Below are 17062 nucleotides of genomic sequence, written 5' to 3' on the forward strand. Positions count from 1 at the left end.
CTTCGATATGTCACATCCTAAAGGATAACTAAGTCCGAAGGACCAATTAGACCCTAAAGCATTTCCCTGTATGAACAATACAAAACAGCTGACTCAAGCAAGAAATTTTCAATAAACAAGAGCTGATATATTTACTTTCCTAATCTAATCTCTAAGCTAACCCGTTACCCACCAAACTGGCTCCCAACGGGAAAGAAGAAAAAAGTTGCACCTCCAAAGCTGTCACCTTCCCTAGCTACAGAATTTTGGTCCACATGTCACCATAAAGCAAGAATGCGCAGATAAATATCTTGTCATTTTCAGGTCATTCGTCGATATCCTGGACCCACTGTAGACCTGCCATGGGAAAACGAAAGGTGTGAAACACTCGTAAACAAGAACAAGGGTGTCATGATCTTGCCAGCGCATGAAAACCAGAAATACACAAGAATTTACAGGTGGCATTTTCTACATTAAAAGTTGTGAGGGCACTCAACTATGTGTGCACCACCTATTGTTATGTTTCCTTTATTTGCCAATCTCCCTTTGGAAAACTGAGAACTTGTGATTAGCACTAGGTGTAGTATTTAGTAAACTCTATGGCCAGAATCTGCTAAACGCTAATATGGTTATGTTCTGGAGCAATCCCATAATAACTAATAAAATCGGTATTTCTCAGTCGTACCAATAGATCCCTTTACTATAAATTACTACTAAGCTGAAATGAGTTCTCTGAAAGCAAAACCGACCTTCTAATACTGACCCCACTGCTGCATTTGGGATCATAAGTCCAACAATCCGCTGGTTGTCATCTGTCGTCTCCAGGCGGACAACACGTATTCTCTTGTGAATCTTTCGGGCCTATTGAAAATATCAGCAAAGTAATTGCCAATTAGAGAAGAATTTGATTAAAAAACCCACTGTAATGCTATCACACGTAGAAGCAGCAACACTGGTACATTTTCTCCATAAGCACGGTAAACTGGACTGTAGTGCGAATGAACTAGCATGCTGTCTGGCGTAACATTGGGATATTGAACTGAGGCAGCTATCTATAGTAAGAAAACAAATATTTTTGAAGAACAGAACAAACCTGCTTATTTAGGGCCTTTTCTACTGTGCCCCATACAGGAAGTATTAGGCCACCCAAAATATTAATCTCTTGTAATCTTCTTCCTACTGTACAGTAGCTCCCAAGTCTGCATTTGGGTCCATGCATACACTGAAAAACAGCCAAAAAACATGATTAAATGAGCGCACCTGAACCAACTTGGTTAAAGTGCAGAAAAGGATGGTGAAACATGTCTTCTCTTAAAACGATAGTGCTATGTTTGGATGGAAACAGCATGCGTAGTAAGACTTAATACTGCCATACTGGTAGCACTATAGCTACTAAAACAAACGAGTTGACGAGCTGAAGAGTGAGAATATCACCATCACGCATCCTAGATCCCCCCTTCCAACACACAAACTAACTAACCCCCGATTGTAGAGATAAACAGTAGCTCTAAAGGAGCAACATCATAGGTTGATGTCCAAGTAGTGTTGTACTGCAATACCTGTATTTTCCATTACGTTAATCGTGAAAACGTATTATTATTACTGTTGCTACTTCATAGATCCAATGTCAGTTTTTCTCGACGTTTTCCGACACCAGTACTAGCTTCTTAGGGACACAAGGAACCTAGTTGAATATTAGTTTATGTATGTAGGTAGTTCATATAGGACCCTTCTGTTGTCAATGTTGAATATAAAAAAAAATTCAATGCAGCATTACCTGCTTGGATGATGCATCATATTCTTCCTGCCAACCTTTCCCAATTTTTTCAAGTGATGAGGCCTTCTTGTACTTGCCCTTAAGTTCAACCAAAGGCATCTCTCTTACGAAAGGAAAAATAAATGATCGTTATAAGTATCTTTGAACATTCCACCAATCATATAAGACATTCAGTTACAACTAGGTTAAGTGTCCAAGATGAGCAAAGAGCTCCGTGGAGAATTCAAAGCATTTACTCAGCAGAAGTAAAACTAATGGTTAAATGATGAATCAAGCACCTTAAAGCTTCACCAACGGCAGGGCGAGTTACTCTGTACATTCCTTCTGTCGAGCTGGTGTAGCAAAAGTGAGAACATTAAGTACCCAATTCTAATAATGCACCAAAGCATACTGCAATCAGAACGCTGCATTACATGTTTGTTGGCAGCCATGGAAATAAACATTAATGTTAGAAGCTTATGATCAACAATGTGCCCATCTTCAAGAGTTTCTGTTAATTCCCAGTTTCCAACAACTAAGATCAACTTCTATATTACTAGTACCAATTTCGACCATCTCAAATGAACTCCAACTTTCTTGAAAATAAGAAGATAATTTTTCTTAAGTCTTTCAATTTTCTTAGCCTACTTCTCTAACATATGTGGAAACAGTGCAAGTCGACTAAGATGCTAAATTCTCCTCTAGGTCTAGGATACAAAAGTATATGGCGATGACGCCCCTAGAATCGAACCTGAACAGGTGAGGGGACTCAACCCTAAACCATTCCCTTGTCTGGAAACCCATGAAGCATCTTTCCCTTTTCCTTTCTCTCCGGTTGGGACGAAGAACCACAAATTAGCACTCTATCTTTCTCCAGTACCTTCTCTTCCTCTAAATCATTTTACTCATTCAAACCAGGGCAATTTGGGATTTTCTTTGTTGACTTAAGATGCTTAATCAGCATGCATGATTAGTTTTGGATAGAAAAGTGGACATATTGTTATCTAGTGTGATTTCATGTGTTCAGGATGTTATGCTCCAGCTTAAGGCGATTCCCATGTAATTTGCTGAATATTAGTGTTTGGGATACTGTGAACATTTTTTTATGTGAAATGTGCAAATTGATTGTTATTAGCGTTTGCCACTTTTCATATGTCTAATAAGAGAAGTATGAAAAGTTTAACGACCATAACTAAAAGAAACTAAAGACAAATAAATCAGATACTCATCCAACCACATCACATACCCTTCAAATGCTAGCATGAAATGTCTTCTCCCCATCCACTCTCTTCTGGACTCATAAAATCCATCATTAGAAGAGCATGCACCATCTTTCTGCCTTTCTTCAAAAATTGCATTTGCCGACTTGACATTTGGTCACAACGGAAATTAAATTGTCAAAAGGCGCAGTCTTAAAACCAGAGCAGAATCAAACAGAAAATGCTGCCTACCTCCCAAGTAACTCCACGGTCAATTGTAAAAGTAAACAACACTGTAGAAGCACCAGACAAGCTGTCAACATGGACTGTCTGCACACATGAAGTTGCATTAGAATACTGGGAAGCACCTCCGGGATATAATTTTGTTTAAAATATCTACCACAACCCAGCCTGTGTTTTACCATGTGGGGGGTTTTGAGTTTGTGTAGGCTATGATTGCAAAACGCTTTTGAATTTCTGGTCTCTTTTTGTGGTTTTGTACTATCTCAGAGAAACACTACCTTTGGCGATTCTTTCATTTCAACCCTTTTTGCTTTAATATCAACGATACCAGAATCAAGCTGTCCTTCACTTCGTGCATTCTGAATGACCATATCAAGTATACTTGTGAAAAGATCAAATAACCTATTAAATTAAGTATGTTAGTAAGGTTACTAAGGTATCAGCCAAAAAGGTGTAAATATAATGAAAAGAACTAGTGTTGAAGAAACACTTGCCTATTCTGGATGTCTGGAGCTAATCCTAGAATACGATTGAGGAAACGAGCCACATCATGCATATCAGAATCAACAATCCTACCTGTAAGCCTTCCTCCATTTTTTCCAATGCCTGCGCCCACAATTGTCAAACAAGGAGCTCATATCAAAAGTTACAATATGTAAAATAGTAGAGTATATGTGTTGTGAATTGCAAGCATGGTAAGCAAACTTGCAAATATCAAACCCCTTTTCTAAGCAAGTTGGATTAGGCAGGTGGGCAGGAATACATGGATATCAAAATATACTGCATAAATCAGCTACTTTAGCAATAAAAAATTATTTAAGTGTATGTTTTGGAGCACAGACCAAAGTATAATGTCAAACAAATCACTGCAGACTGGCATGGATGGAAAATAGTAGATCCAGACGTAGAATTTATATGATGAAGTGACCAAAATGCAAGAAGTTCAGCATCTACAGCTTTTGAAAGTGTACCCATAAGAACAAGATATCCAGATTGCAAAATAAACTCTCTATAGCCTGCATGCTCTAATACTAATGCAGAAGGCAAGTTTTAGCACAAACAGAATAGAATAGATATAACATATTGAATTCAAAAGTTGTATTCACATGATAGATTGGACAAAAGGCCCCACAGAACTTTGACTACCATGAACGATCAACAACAGTTCTGGGATGTGTGCCCATAGAACATGATGTGGACATACCAATAGAAGACAAAGAAGATTTGTGAAGCATGCACTCGTTATTTTTCCTATGGCAACAAGAAACAAGTTCAGAAAGAAGCTTACAGATAGCAGCATCCCTGATAATTCCAACTGCCACTAAAGCAGCTTTTGCTCTAGTGATGAATTCTTGGAGACTACCTTGATTCTCAGAGCATCCCAAAGGCACAATTGGAAATGCATCCTGGTACCTTGAAAAGTATTCTTTAGACAAATGCAAGACTTATGAAACATTGAAACTCAGGGCCCATCCAGAAAAAAAGGCAACGATAACTAACCTGTTCCATTATACTTCTGTACATCATTGTCAGGGCTTTCTTTCCATAAATACTGTCATAGTTAAAAGCACTAAGTGATGGTCCAGCTCTGCAGAAGTGCAAAAGTTTAGATCACACGATGTAATCTTCAGATGAGATCAAGTTTAAAAAGGACTGAAATGACTCAGATAAACCAAGAAAGAACCTTCGATCTCCTTGTGTTAAAGCTCCAAGAGACTCTAACCGCTTTGCTACAATCGATGCAAATCGCTTTTCACCACCAAGGTTTGTAAACAGAATCCTACACTGACAAATGCTTAATCACAATTCAGATTTGTAAGTCAACTGAAAACAGGCATTTCTCTCAAGTAGTGAGACGAATTGGCCATGTTGAGCATGAACTTAAAGATGTGCCTCAAGTTTGCAGCAATCATAACTAATCCACGTTGAACCAACAACTAGTAGTTCAATCCTAGCTGTAGTTACTTATACTAACAGAAACAAACAGTTTAATGTGCCAACTGGAAATTTTCATAGTAAGGAAATGATATCAATACCTATATACAGGTGCAGAAGTTTGATTAGAACGATGCGTTCTCCCAAACTGCTGAGTTGCACGGTCTGCACTCCAAGGAAGTTCAAGTGTTATGTGCACTCTTCTTCTCTGACATATTTAGATAAGTAGTGTAAGGAACAATCCAATAGATAAACGGTGTATGCACAGTTTTATGGATAGGCAGTGCAGGAAAACAGACCTGATTTTTTACCCTTCGATCAGCATGCAAAGAAACACCTGCTGATCCTGCTTCCGATATAATTGCGACGAACTTCTCTCCGTCCATGAATAGCTGCTTTTCATGCATATTGATCATGTCCAATGCAATTTCTTTCCTGTAAAGATATTTATACAAATTAACTAAACAAAAGATGATAAAAGTACTACCTCCGTACCAAAAATATAAGACGTTTTAGTAGACTATATTTGCTCACTAAAACATCTTAAATTTTGTAAGAGAGAAAGTAATTACAAGAAAGCTCACTCACGTGTTCCGCGCCTGATAAACAACACCTTTTCCATCTGATGCTCTTATTAGCATACCACGCCTTCCAGTTATTTCTGCAACATTGTCAGGACCACCTAGCTACAAAATATAAAACAAATGGAAATGCATAAGGTATTTGTAGCTCAATGCTTGAATAATCAATTAAATCCTTTAGGCAAGCTGTTTCACTATGCTGAGTTATAGAGTACTTGTAACGCAAATCCCCCTTCTGCTAGTAAATACTCCCTCCGTTCTGAAATACTCGACATTCTAGGACTAAAATTTGTTCTGAATTAGTCTACATTTTAGCTTTGTAATCAACAGCAGTCAACAACACAGAAAATGAAGCAGTCATCCTCTCTCTATTGGATACCATTAATTTTATGGTAGCTTGGATTGGATGTTCACATATCAAACTAGTACTATTAAATGACTTACTAATTGGTCTGAAAATTTGTAGAATGTAGACTAAAAGAGAACAGAGGGAGTAGCTTTATAATCAAGGGAGCAGCTCTATATCTACATGATGAAGTGTTCCCTACAGCTAACAGTGCTTGCTCATAAGTTGGAACAGAAATTTGGAACAGGGAAATTCGCTACTCATAATCAGAAAGTTGATTACCTGATCAATTATATCATCTAGAGGATTATTAGGCAAATCTAAAGCACGGATGATATCTAAAATCATTGACTTTCTCTCCACCGCAGTGTCATACCTGCAAATAATTACCAGGTAACGAGTCCTTAAACTGGGCACACCGAGTTAGTGAAAGGTTATTGATCCACACAACAGGTACCTCTTTGATAGTCCAGTTATGTAAGCATCCCTCTCTTTAAAATAGCATTCTAGCTTCTCTTTGCATGCGTAACATGACCAATCTTCAGTCAACAATCCAGTCCAAGGTGGAATAGGACACCCAGGGTGAACTCGTGTAGCACAACTAGAACACTGAAGCAACAAGCTCTTCTCCTGAAATGGCAACAAAAGTAATAAAAGGCGTTTCAAAACAAATTCAGTCTTCAACTCCCATTCCCTAAAACAAACTGAAACTTTGTAAGCAAGGTTCACATTTGGTAGACATCAGTTTAAAAAATTAAACCATGGGTAATCACAAACATATAATGGTAGAAGCAAAACTAAGAAGAGTGACTATTCATGTGAACATGATTGAGAGACTTTCATGAATGAATACAGAAAGGTACAAAAATTAGATCACTAAAGTAAACTGTGGAATAAAATTTACTCTTTTTTATTTTACTTTTTTAACGTCCAGAGATTGGAATGTGGTGAAATGGAAAAAAAATATAGTTGGGCTAGGAAAAAAAATGCCAGACCCAATTTGAATCAAAATGAAGTTAAAAGATGTGGTGTTTACTGAAATAAGAAGCATAACAGGTCACCTCTTCAGTATTGCAGATCCGACACATGTAGAATTCCTCATCAGAATCTGTCAATTCATGGTCTGAATCCACTGCGATATATTACAGAATAGATAAATCAGTATCTCAAATGATTACATGGGAAATACCATAGCAGATCTGCCAGCCATACATGTAACAGTAGCAATGAACTACTCAAGCCTATAATAACCTTGTCTGATTCACCCCTTTGAGCTATTTTGGAATTTGGTGTTTGACTAGTTATCGTTCCATAGTTAAGTTGGACAGATATATCATACAGTTACATGTTGCGTTTAGGGACATGTGAGAAGAAATGTGAGCAATCTTGCATGTGAGGGCAACTATTGGATAACCGAATGATTGTGTTCTGCTCCAGAACATATGAGATGCAATATGAAAAGAGTCAAAGGACAACAATAGCAAAACATAAATTTATCTAATTTTATCGGAAGAGCAAACAAAGAGAAGTACTTCAGCAACTTTCTGGTTTGCAGCATCTTTACAGATTATAAGAAAACATTTTGGTTGACACTCCTCTCCAGATTGGCCATCTGAGAATTTGTTCTGTATGTAGCTCTCAAAAGATCGGTTGACTGTTTTGATTGTTAAGCCACAGCTTAAAGTGAAAATTTTGCTCCTAGTGGTTGGAAGAATATTTCCATGTTACGCCACCGACTTCTGTATCATTCCACGTAAGAATTTATGCAGTTATGTTTTTAGGGACCTGGCACATTCAGTTAGCTGTGTTTGGATGTCTAGAATTGAGCATGGAATCATGAAATCTGGAATTTGGGATCAATTTCCACCGTTTGGGATGGCCTCAGAATTAAAGCATGGAAACTGACGAAATTCCGAGGCACCACTTCGTCGCGTGTAAACATCCCGCAAAACTTTCCGAGCTCTCTCCCTCTGAATCGCGTGGAAACTGCTCGCGAGGCCGCCCGCGTACCCTTTCGTCCCTCGAAGAGAAACAGAGAGGAGCCAGCGGCCGAGCTTCCCAGCGTTCCTCCCGATGGCGGCGGCGGCCAAGCTTCCCCGCGTTCCTCCCGACGGCGGCGGCGGCGCTCGCAGGTCCCTTCCCCGTCCGCCGTCCCTCCCGCTCCCGTCAGCCATGGCGAGCATGGCCTCTATCCCGTCTCCACCCCGTTCGCCCCATGGCATCCCTCGTCCCCGACCTATTCCCATGGCGGCGCTCCTCCCCCGCTACCAACTCCGGCCACCGTCGCGTGCCCCTGCAACCGCCGCAGCAGCGAAGTGGCCCCTCCCCCTGCCGCAACCTCCGGCCCGCCCCGACGCTTGGTGGATGGGATTCCACCGGCCTCAACAGGAGCTGGCCGATTCCGGCCACTGCCGGCGCCTCCCGCACTCCACCGCCGGCCGGCGTCTCCCTCACGAGCCAGCTCGTGACCCCTCACTCAATTCGGTCTGGGACTGACTGGATCTATTTGTTCGTTGACCAAATTCTTTTTTTTTCGAAAAATATTGTTTAAAACCAACAAAACATCAAATTATTTGGTTTGTACATCCAAACATGATTTGGAATTGGTTACACTCTTTAATTCTAACATCAAATTCCAAGCACATCCAAACAATAGAATTTGAATTGGGAGCAAATTCATTTCCATCATAGATTTGGAATTTTCGGTTCAATTCAATTCCATTCTCAATTCTATGCATCCAAACACATAGGGTATTTGGAACTTCATGCAGCAACATTCTATTTCACAATATTTCTCTCATAACCTCATAGGTAAATAATATTGCAACGAGGAACATGATTGTTAGAAGAGCTTAGCAATATCGGTCACTGATTAAAAATTTACAAGGCTATGAGAATCTTAGCTTTGTAAATCTAGTGGCTATGAGAATCTTAACCAATTCCAGTAACTTTGCTATTACAGCTCCCAAGAAGATTATTACAAATAGATTATATCAAGAAAACAGAAAAAGCAACTGCTTCCATAATCACGGCTATATGCACTTAGTGACTGGTATCAATAAATTCTCAAGAAACTTACATGGAGAATGTGCATCCATTCCATCATCACTCCCATCTCCCATTTTCGCGAGTTTCCTAACTCGTCCTTTCAAGGATATGTCAAGTCCATAATGACGCTTACGTTGTACCTCCGTGACCTTTTCTTCACCTACAAGAATAAACATTGATAAAGAATAATAATAAAAATTGCAAACCAAGAGAGCTAATTGGAGACCAACTTTTAAAATAGTTAACATTTAGCATCCTGACCCCATCTACAAAGTTAGTTCGATGCAGACCTTGCTGAAAACAATCAGGTTTCGGAGGCAAGGGATAGTTATCTTCTACCAGCTTAAGAAGCAACTCTCTAGGACCAGAGATGAAGTCTTCCATTTCAACACCCTGCCACATAAACAAACAAAAGTTCAGAATCAGTTCACCTCACCTTGCTACGCTCTAGAATAGGCAAAGGTGGGGAAAGGCTAGTTAGCAAGACAAACATATTTTATGACAGCTTCCTCTGTTCGAGCTTCTCCAGTGCTCTGGAGACCAATCACCACACATTTTTCTTCTGCTAAGGCTTCTTTCACCAACCTCACAACAGCAGGAACCTTTGCAGACATACACAAATGTCTAAAGAAACGCTGCAAAAAGAAATCATTGTTATTTAGGAGTATTTATTAACGAAACAAGGTGATGAGAGCCAAGATCAATGAACTCCAATAATTATTAATTAGCAAGGATGTTAAGGTTATTGAAAATACTATAACATAAAATGAAAGAGGAACCACCTGATGGCTGGCCCAGTATTGCCTCCATATCTGAGCTGAATTGCCCTTGTCTTCTGCATAGTATTCGCTTGCTGATAGGAGCTCAACACGCAACTCAGCCCAAAATTGAGCTGCCTTTCTATACATATTCTGCATGATTAGATTACAAAATAGAAATTGATCATTAGTTTTGTTCCATACTACTCCTTCTGTTCACTATTATAAGATATTTTAGATATTTCAATATGGACTAGATACGGAGCGAAATGAGTGAACCTACACACTGAAACGCGTCTAGATAAATGCATTTTCTGAAAAACCTAAAACATCTTATAATAATGAACGGAGGGAGCACATCCCAGACTACAGGGCTGAAGAAAAATTGGTTAGAGAAGATTATAAACTTTGAAGAAACCTTATTCTTCTCCTGTGATGATAAATAACGTTGTAGAGCAAGAAAAAAAAACCAACAATAAAGTAAAAAAAAACTGAAGGAGAAAAGAATTTACCATCATTCTTTCCTCTAGAGGTGCCTCCACAACATCAAAATCAACACCCTTATAACTTAGTGTGCGGCAAACATACATACCCCTGGCACAAGTTGAACAACAGCAATACCAAATGAATCATTTTGATTGAAATGGAAACCGAAGCAACAAGACAACTCAGCTACCTAACATAATATTTGATATGATACCAATTTGGGTCTGGCCTCTTCATGTCAATACTGTGCACATACAAGTTAAAGCTGGGTCATTGAGAAGTTCCAGTAACTCTAACCTTGCCTTCATGTCCATAGCAACAAGTTCAAGAGCACCCACACCACCTTTCTCAAGAGCACCTGAAAATTGTTTCGATAAGCTCAAGTCATAAACGATAAGGTCATCCAAATATCTGTTGCTTTCACACATATAATTTTTGGTAATAATTGTCAAGCTCAGAAAATATCATAAAAGGATTGCAATACTTTTGGTACTACGGAAAATTTGCTGCTAAAATTGGTAGATCCATTTCAAACCCAAAGATGACAAGAAAATCAATCAGTGAGCATAAACAGTAAGGAAATGTTTGTAGCATGGAACCAAAAAGCAGAAGGCTGACAACAACAAGCCAAATCAGCGCCCAGCAGCTACAGACCTATAGCAAGTCAGCAAGCCAATTGGTGACACATTGGAAACAAGATGGTAGCAGACGAAGGATCTGCGCTGATTCCGTCAGGTGACAGTGGAAAACCAGGTGACAGTGAAGTTGCACTGGTTCCACCGGACGAGGTCGGTCAGATTCAAAAGAACTAGATTTCGTGATGATTGAGGTCGACAGAGACAACATGGGATCTCAACAGCAATGAAAGAGCTCTGAAATGAAAGATCGGGATTAAAGTTGGCAGCACGGATTCTTACTGGAATGGTGTAGCCAAGCTACATGGACACCCATAGGCAACGAATCAAAGATGGTGACAAGATAGTAGGCATACGATGAGATGGCCAGCATCTAGTCAGGGCCCAGGCCAAAATCAATGACAGCATCAAACCTCTGATACCATGTTAAAAGGGGGACTACGATATGGCTATCCGTAACTGTTTGTATTGCTCAAATATTCGGAGTTCCAAACCTAGACCATGGACCTAATTAGCCAGGTCATCTTGTGCATGTATCCTCACCAAGAAAAAAAAATGTATGTGTATCTACACGTAAAACGAAGTAAGTGGTACTTTACTATGAATTCTGAAGGAATGGATGTAAAACACCGTTTCGTTTTGATAACACTGAAAATTGGTCAGTAACGGTCTTTACCCCAACAGACCTCCGATGATCCTAAGTTACTTACAGATTGCTTCTGAACCACCTTTTGCAGTAGAGAATACTATTATATGCTTCTAAATGTACTAGCCTACTACTATCCCCTGGACCGTGCCTTTATATATCGGGAATGTCATTATGATGATAGTTACCACTGGAATGTCAAAATGACCCTTATAACTGCTAAGCAAAGTGATGATCTGTGTGTGAACTAAAACAGGGTACAGATACCAAAGAAAAGATCAGGAGTTGAGACAAACATAAACCTAGAAATTGTTGAAAATTCTGAAATGATGTTCCATCTCCCCAGAGACCAAGCCGAACCATGTAGCCTAAATTCCGAGGCTCCGATGCACCAGTTGCTGAGCAGTAAACCACTCGAGCTTCAGGTAACATTTCCTGTGATGTTTGGGCCATCAATGTACTCATCAGACAAATTTTAAAGTATCGTCTCAAATACCAGGAAATATGTCAAAAGTGAGAAATATTGCCACACCAAGAAAGTTATGCATCTTCATTATATGAAAAGACAAAGGGCATATTCGTAAAATCCTTATGCAAAACCACAGATAGTTGAAACTTTACAAATATTCAGACACAATCAGTGTATGGTGACTGTCAACTTAACCAGGACACTCTTACATATGAACTTTAGGACCTCGAACATCAAGTCAGACTATGATGGCAAAAGTTATTTCTTGTGATAAGTTGCCTTACAAAAATCTAATCAAGATTTATGCAGGTGACAGGATGATTCCGGGTTAAGGCTGTCGTGGTTTCACCATATATTTTATAGGTATGTAATGGATCTATAAATTACTTACTTTCACATACCATGCAGTCCACAGCAATAAAAATGTGTGCATAGTTGCTAGATGTGAAATTTAGCTGTTTTCATATCCTTACAAAACACCTATATATATCGACCTACAGCCACATAAGTTGCATTTACTAACACTAGTAAGGTTCTGCTCATCACAAGGAGAACAGAACAAGGAAACATAGCAAATTATGCACACGCACCTGGATCTCAAGAACTGATTTACCAGTGCGAGTAGACTGGCCTCCTGCCTCAGGAATCAGATTTTTGGCCTTGTGACACTGCAGAGAACAAAGCATTTCAGCACACCAAATTAATGTACAACAGGTTTGAATGGAAATTTGGATGTTCTCTAGAAAGTTCTAAACTCTCCATTCAATTTAATATTTTTTCTTGTCACTGAGTTCAAACCAGGCATGTGTTTACCTCATCAAACACCACAAGACCATCGAACTCAGATCCACACCACTGTACCAGCTGCTGCAAACGGGAATAGCCTTTCTCAGAGGACGCTATTAAACTGCTATAAGTTACAAAAACAACTCCATTTGTGATTCCAATGGCCTTTGAGTCTAACTTGGAATATGGCAGCTTGTTTAATGCGTGCACTGCAGAGCAAATATATAGCTATCAGTTGCTAATATCAGCAAATGAATATGAAACCAATAGCAGATCTAGTTGATGAGTAACAGAAGTATAATTCTTTGACTAAGTGTATGTGTTCTTCACTTCCAATTATTGCAGTAAATACAAGATGGGAATAGCATGGTTACCAATCAGTAAATACAAGATGGGAGTAAAGACAAAGATAAGAAAAAACTTAACAGTTGACTAGTCAGATTCCATTACTTCATGGCCAGCATCCATACTGTAATTTAACTCCAGAGATATGTACACTATTTACTATTTTGTCGAAAAGTAATTGCTGAGAAGACTTTCCATCTTTTGCAAATATGCAAGGACACCCACAGAATTAACAGCAGAAAGAGTAAAAGAAGAAAGCTCTACTTTCACAATACAGCCCTCACTCCTTCAGCACTTGCTGAGCAGGCACTACTGTGTACAACTGACTGAGGATTTGTAAGAAAAAACGATGTTCATATCTTATTCAGTACACCATCACCATCACCATGCATAAACTGGATGCATTCCATCTTCAATAATTTGTAGAACAGATAGGCTTCATGACATTTATTCATACTTGTTTAAATAAAGTTACATTACATGTAAAAGTCTAATATAATTACAATAAAAATGCACGTTGGAGTATGGATTGATATCTCCACACACGCATGTGCCTAGCAAGCTTGCTTTGTTTCCTACTAATCACCAATTAGCCTAGTAATGCATTATCAAATAAAATAACAAACACATCATGGTTTATCTAAACACTGTGAGCACTTGTACTCCAAGCACCATATTTCAAATACTGTGGTTTTCAGGAGACTATATTTTAACTGTTGTTACACAAAATCTCCAACAAAACCTTATTTGCATGTCGACGGATTCAATTTAGGAGACTTGTAATTCAATGGGCCTATGACTAAATAATCGATATATGTTATATGTGTCGAATATTACCTTCCACACATTTTGCACCAACATCATCCAAATCCCTGCGAGCGTCATATTTCAAGTCTGAACCAATGGAAATCCACCTGAATAATCCATCAACTGTTAATAATGGAATCAAGCAGTGAACAGCAGAAATGCAGCAAAAATAAATCTGTTTACGAAATAAGCTAATGAACCCAATTCCTTACAAAGCCTTATGTCTTCCCTGTTGCCAATTTTCCCAGATCAATCCAGCAATTGTACGGCCTTTACCAACACCAGCTCCATCGCCAATGAAGAAACCTGCTCTAGGACCAGTAGGGAGATGATGAAGGTGCCTCTGCCATAGAAGAACAGAGACTCTCAAAAGGTGCAATACATATATATATAAACTTGAACAAAATAAAATCTCAACAAGAAGGTAGCTTACCTGACAAGCATACACTATTGTTTCTATTTGTAAGCAAGACAGCGCCTTGGTGTCATCCAATTCATCCATAATAGTCAAGTCGTACGTAGGTTCAGGAGGTTGCACAGCTGATAAAGATGAAGTCTCTACCACAGGGTCCGGATGAGGAAGACCAAGAGATAGCTTGGGAGGCCTCTGGAAAAAAGACCATGAGCAATTTAGAACTAAAGATTAAAAAAAATAGCTAGAAACTCCAAGGCACAACCCTCCAGTTTACCACATATTTTTGAGAAAGAAATATCTTACATAGTCCATGAAAGTATCCCCAACAGCTCCACCTTCATCTTCCTCACGCTCAACATCAACTGCAACCTGTTTGAAGCAAGCTATTAAGTCATCGGAGCAAAATAATGCATATGAATGGGGCAAATAATAGTATTAGTTAGCGCATGCACAAGCCGAGGATGGGCCATCTTGTATGGGCAGTGCATTGGTCGGTGTAGCAAATTCATACTCGGTTGTTCCGGATGATTAGATTTAAGCCATGGAACCTCAACTACTATACCAGGAACTTGAGCTTCTTTTTCCATTATGTTGTAATCAGCACAGAAGTTTGCATATGATATTCCTTGGAAAACTGCATAAAATTAGTGGATGTCTCGCTGGATGATCATCATTTCGATGTCCACATGCTATCATGGGAAAGCACGCTTGAGCTTTTAAGTAAAGCTCGGGTTTTTAGTGCAACCAAAAGCTCAAGTAGTCAAGTTGTAGTCAGGGAACTCAGAATCATAAGGAGGCCCATACACGACACAGTTAAGCTTAGTAGTTGTTGAGTCCACAAACAAACAAACGAAGAAATGCATTAGTTGTGTAGTTGTGTAATATTACCTCTGTTCCAATATATAAGCCTTTTTAGATACTAGCAAACTTAGTTGTGTAGTACAAGCTCGGAAGCTGAGTGTAACATTCATGCATATACACATAACAAAATCCTGCGAACATGGTAAATACCTCATTGATCTCCTCGGGCAGTTCTGGGGGCGGGGCCATTGGGGCCATGGGCATGCGCGGCATCATGGGCAGGAAGGGCATGTGCGGCATGGGTACTGGAGGCGCCGGCGGAGGCGGTGGAGGGACGAATCCAGGGGAGGCGGAGGCAAGGAAATGCTGGAGCTTGGAGATGTCGACGGCGAGGTCGACGTCGCACTGGGGGCAGCGGAAGCGGGAGAGGCCGTGCGGCACGTTGAGGATGGCCTTGCAGCGCGCGCAGGGGAGCTGGATCTTGGTGGGGTCGACGCCCTGCGCCCGCGGCCCGGAGCGGCGGGGAGCGGGAGCGGGAACGGGAGGGGGAGGAGGAAGCGACTGAGGCTGAGGAGGCGGCGGGAGAGCGGGGGGGAGGGAAGGAGGCGGAGGCGGAGTAGGGGACGCCTTGGGCGGGGAAGAGGGCATGAGCTCGGGGGGCAGGCGCTGCGCCATGCGGCATTTGGGGCAGATGAACTCGGTCATGCCGGGGGCCACGGCGAGGACGCCGCGGCAGCCGGCGCAGCGCACCTGGACGGCCGGCGCGGAGGCGGGGGCGGCCGCCGGGGAAGGGGAGGCGTCGCTGCCGGCCATCGCGGGAAGGGGGCGAGGATTTTGGCCGTGGAGGGTTTCTACCGGGGTAAAACCAAAAGTCTGGGTTTTCTTCAGAGGGCTGCCGGGACTGACTGACAAGCCGGAACGAAGATGCTATTCGGTACACATGCGGGAAACTCAGGCCCATTTGGAAGCTTTTTGATTTCTACTATTTTCATCGAAATTTAAGAAGATTCAAAATCCTTTGAAATTTGTTCAATGGTGGTTGTTTGATTTGTAGCATTGAGTCTCACAGAACTTTTCTCTAGTGAGTTCTTTGCACATCAAATCTAACACCTATTCAAATATCTTCCTAAGGATCATTTGGGTTTTCAATGATGAAATCGAACAAATTTTGGTGCATAGGAAATCTTGTAAGATTAGAATGGTACTACCTCCATCTACAAGATATATCTCTCTTTAGGGTGTGTTTGGTAGCCCGGGTGAAGGCAGATATTCTCATCTCAACTCATCCAAACCAATCATACCTTGTTTGTTAGACTGAGTCGGTCCATCACAGCTTAGCTCACCTCATACGAAAAAGCCTCCTCAGCCAGGCCAGGTTGTGAAGCTCAAATCGAGCTTCACAACTCAGCCCGGGCGAACTCATCCCGCAAAAACTCCCCGCGTATCCCATCCGCGTCGCCCGCCCCCCCCCCCCCCAGACCCCCACTCCCTTTCCTTTCTCTCCTCATTCCCCCCCCCGTTCCACCTCTCTTGCTCCCGCACCCGCACTCCCCTGCCCTCCTCCTCCCGGCCGGCCAGCCGAGAAAGGGATGCCAGGAGCTCGCCCCGGTGCCCTCCGACCCGCCACCGTCGAAGAGGAAGATCCTAGGCCGGTGCTCGTCCCGCTCCGGCCCTTCTCCCGCCCTCCGCATCTACCCCACGAGGTCACACCGGCAGGAGCTCGGGCCGGCGCCATCCAGCTCGACACCGCTGGCGAGAACGCTCCCAGCTCGCCGCCGCGTCGCTCAACAGCCACCGTTGCCGCCCCACGGCCCGACACCGCCGGCG

At 41.2% G+C, this 17062-nt stretch overlaps 1 protein-coding gene across 1 annotated transcript; it reads right to left on the reverse strand.

The window, feature by feature from the left end:
• Window positions 1–107: 107 nt before the first annotated feature.
• Window positions 108–16048, reverse strand: LOC124681798 (protein FORGETTER 1-like). Its single transcript, XM_047216618.1, has 32 exons — window positions 15446–16048; window positions 14738–14803; window positions 14453–14626; window positions 14232–14362; window positions 14050–14126; window positions 12895–13076; window positions 12672–12749; window positions 11915–12047; window positions 10629–10689; window positions 10358–10439; window positions 9870–9998; window positions 9579–9722; window positions 9378–9480; window positions 9119–9247; window positions 7101–7171; window positions 6497–6669; window positions 6322–6415; window positions 5701–5798; window positions 5412–5547; window positions 5214–5320; window positions 4862–4957; window positions 4678–4765; window positions 4466–4583; window positions 3672–3783; window positions 3456–3579; window positions 3187–3264; window positions 2982–3100; window positions 2035–2088; window positions 1757–1859; window positions 1073–1201; window positions 729–840; window positions 108–336 (listed from the first exon to the last, which is right to left on the reverse strand). The coding sequence occupies exons 1-32, from the start codon at window positions 16046–16048 to the stop codon at window positions 305–307; spliced, it is 3936 nt and encodes a 1311-aa protein (XP_047072574.1). The 3' UTR covers window positions 108–304.
• Between the last annotated feature and the right edge of the window lie 1014 nt (window positions 16049–17062).

The sequence above is a fragment of the Lolium rigidum genome, unplaced genomic scaffold (assembly GCF_022539505.1).
Source record: "Lolium rigidum isolate FL_2022 unplaced genomic scaffold, APGP_CSIRO_Lrig_0.1 contig_56811_1, whole genome shotgun sequence".
NCBI lineage: Eukaryota > Viridiplantae > Streptophyta > Magnoliopsida > Poales > Poaceae > Lolium > Lolium rigidum.

Coding starts and splice junctions, on each gene's coding strand:
- LOC124681798 (XM_047216618.1), bottom strand. CDS start 16,048: ATGGCCGGCAGCGACGCCTCCCCTTCCCCGGCGGCCGCCCCCGCCTCC. Junction 12,048..12,671: donor AATCAGTTCTTGAGATCCAG/GTGCGTGTGCAT, acceptor CAAACATCACAG/GAAATGTTACCTGAAGCTCG. Junction 4,766..4,861: donor TTAACACAAGGAGATCGAAG/GTTCTTTCTTGG, acceptor GCACTTCTGCAG/AGCTGGACCATCACTTAGTG.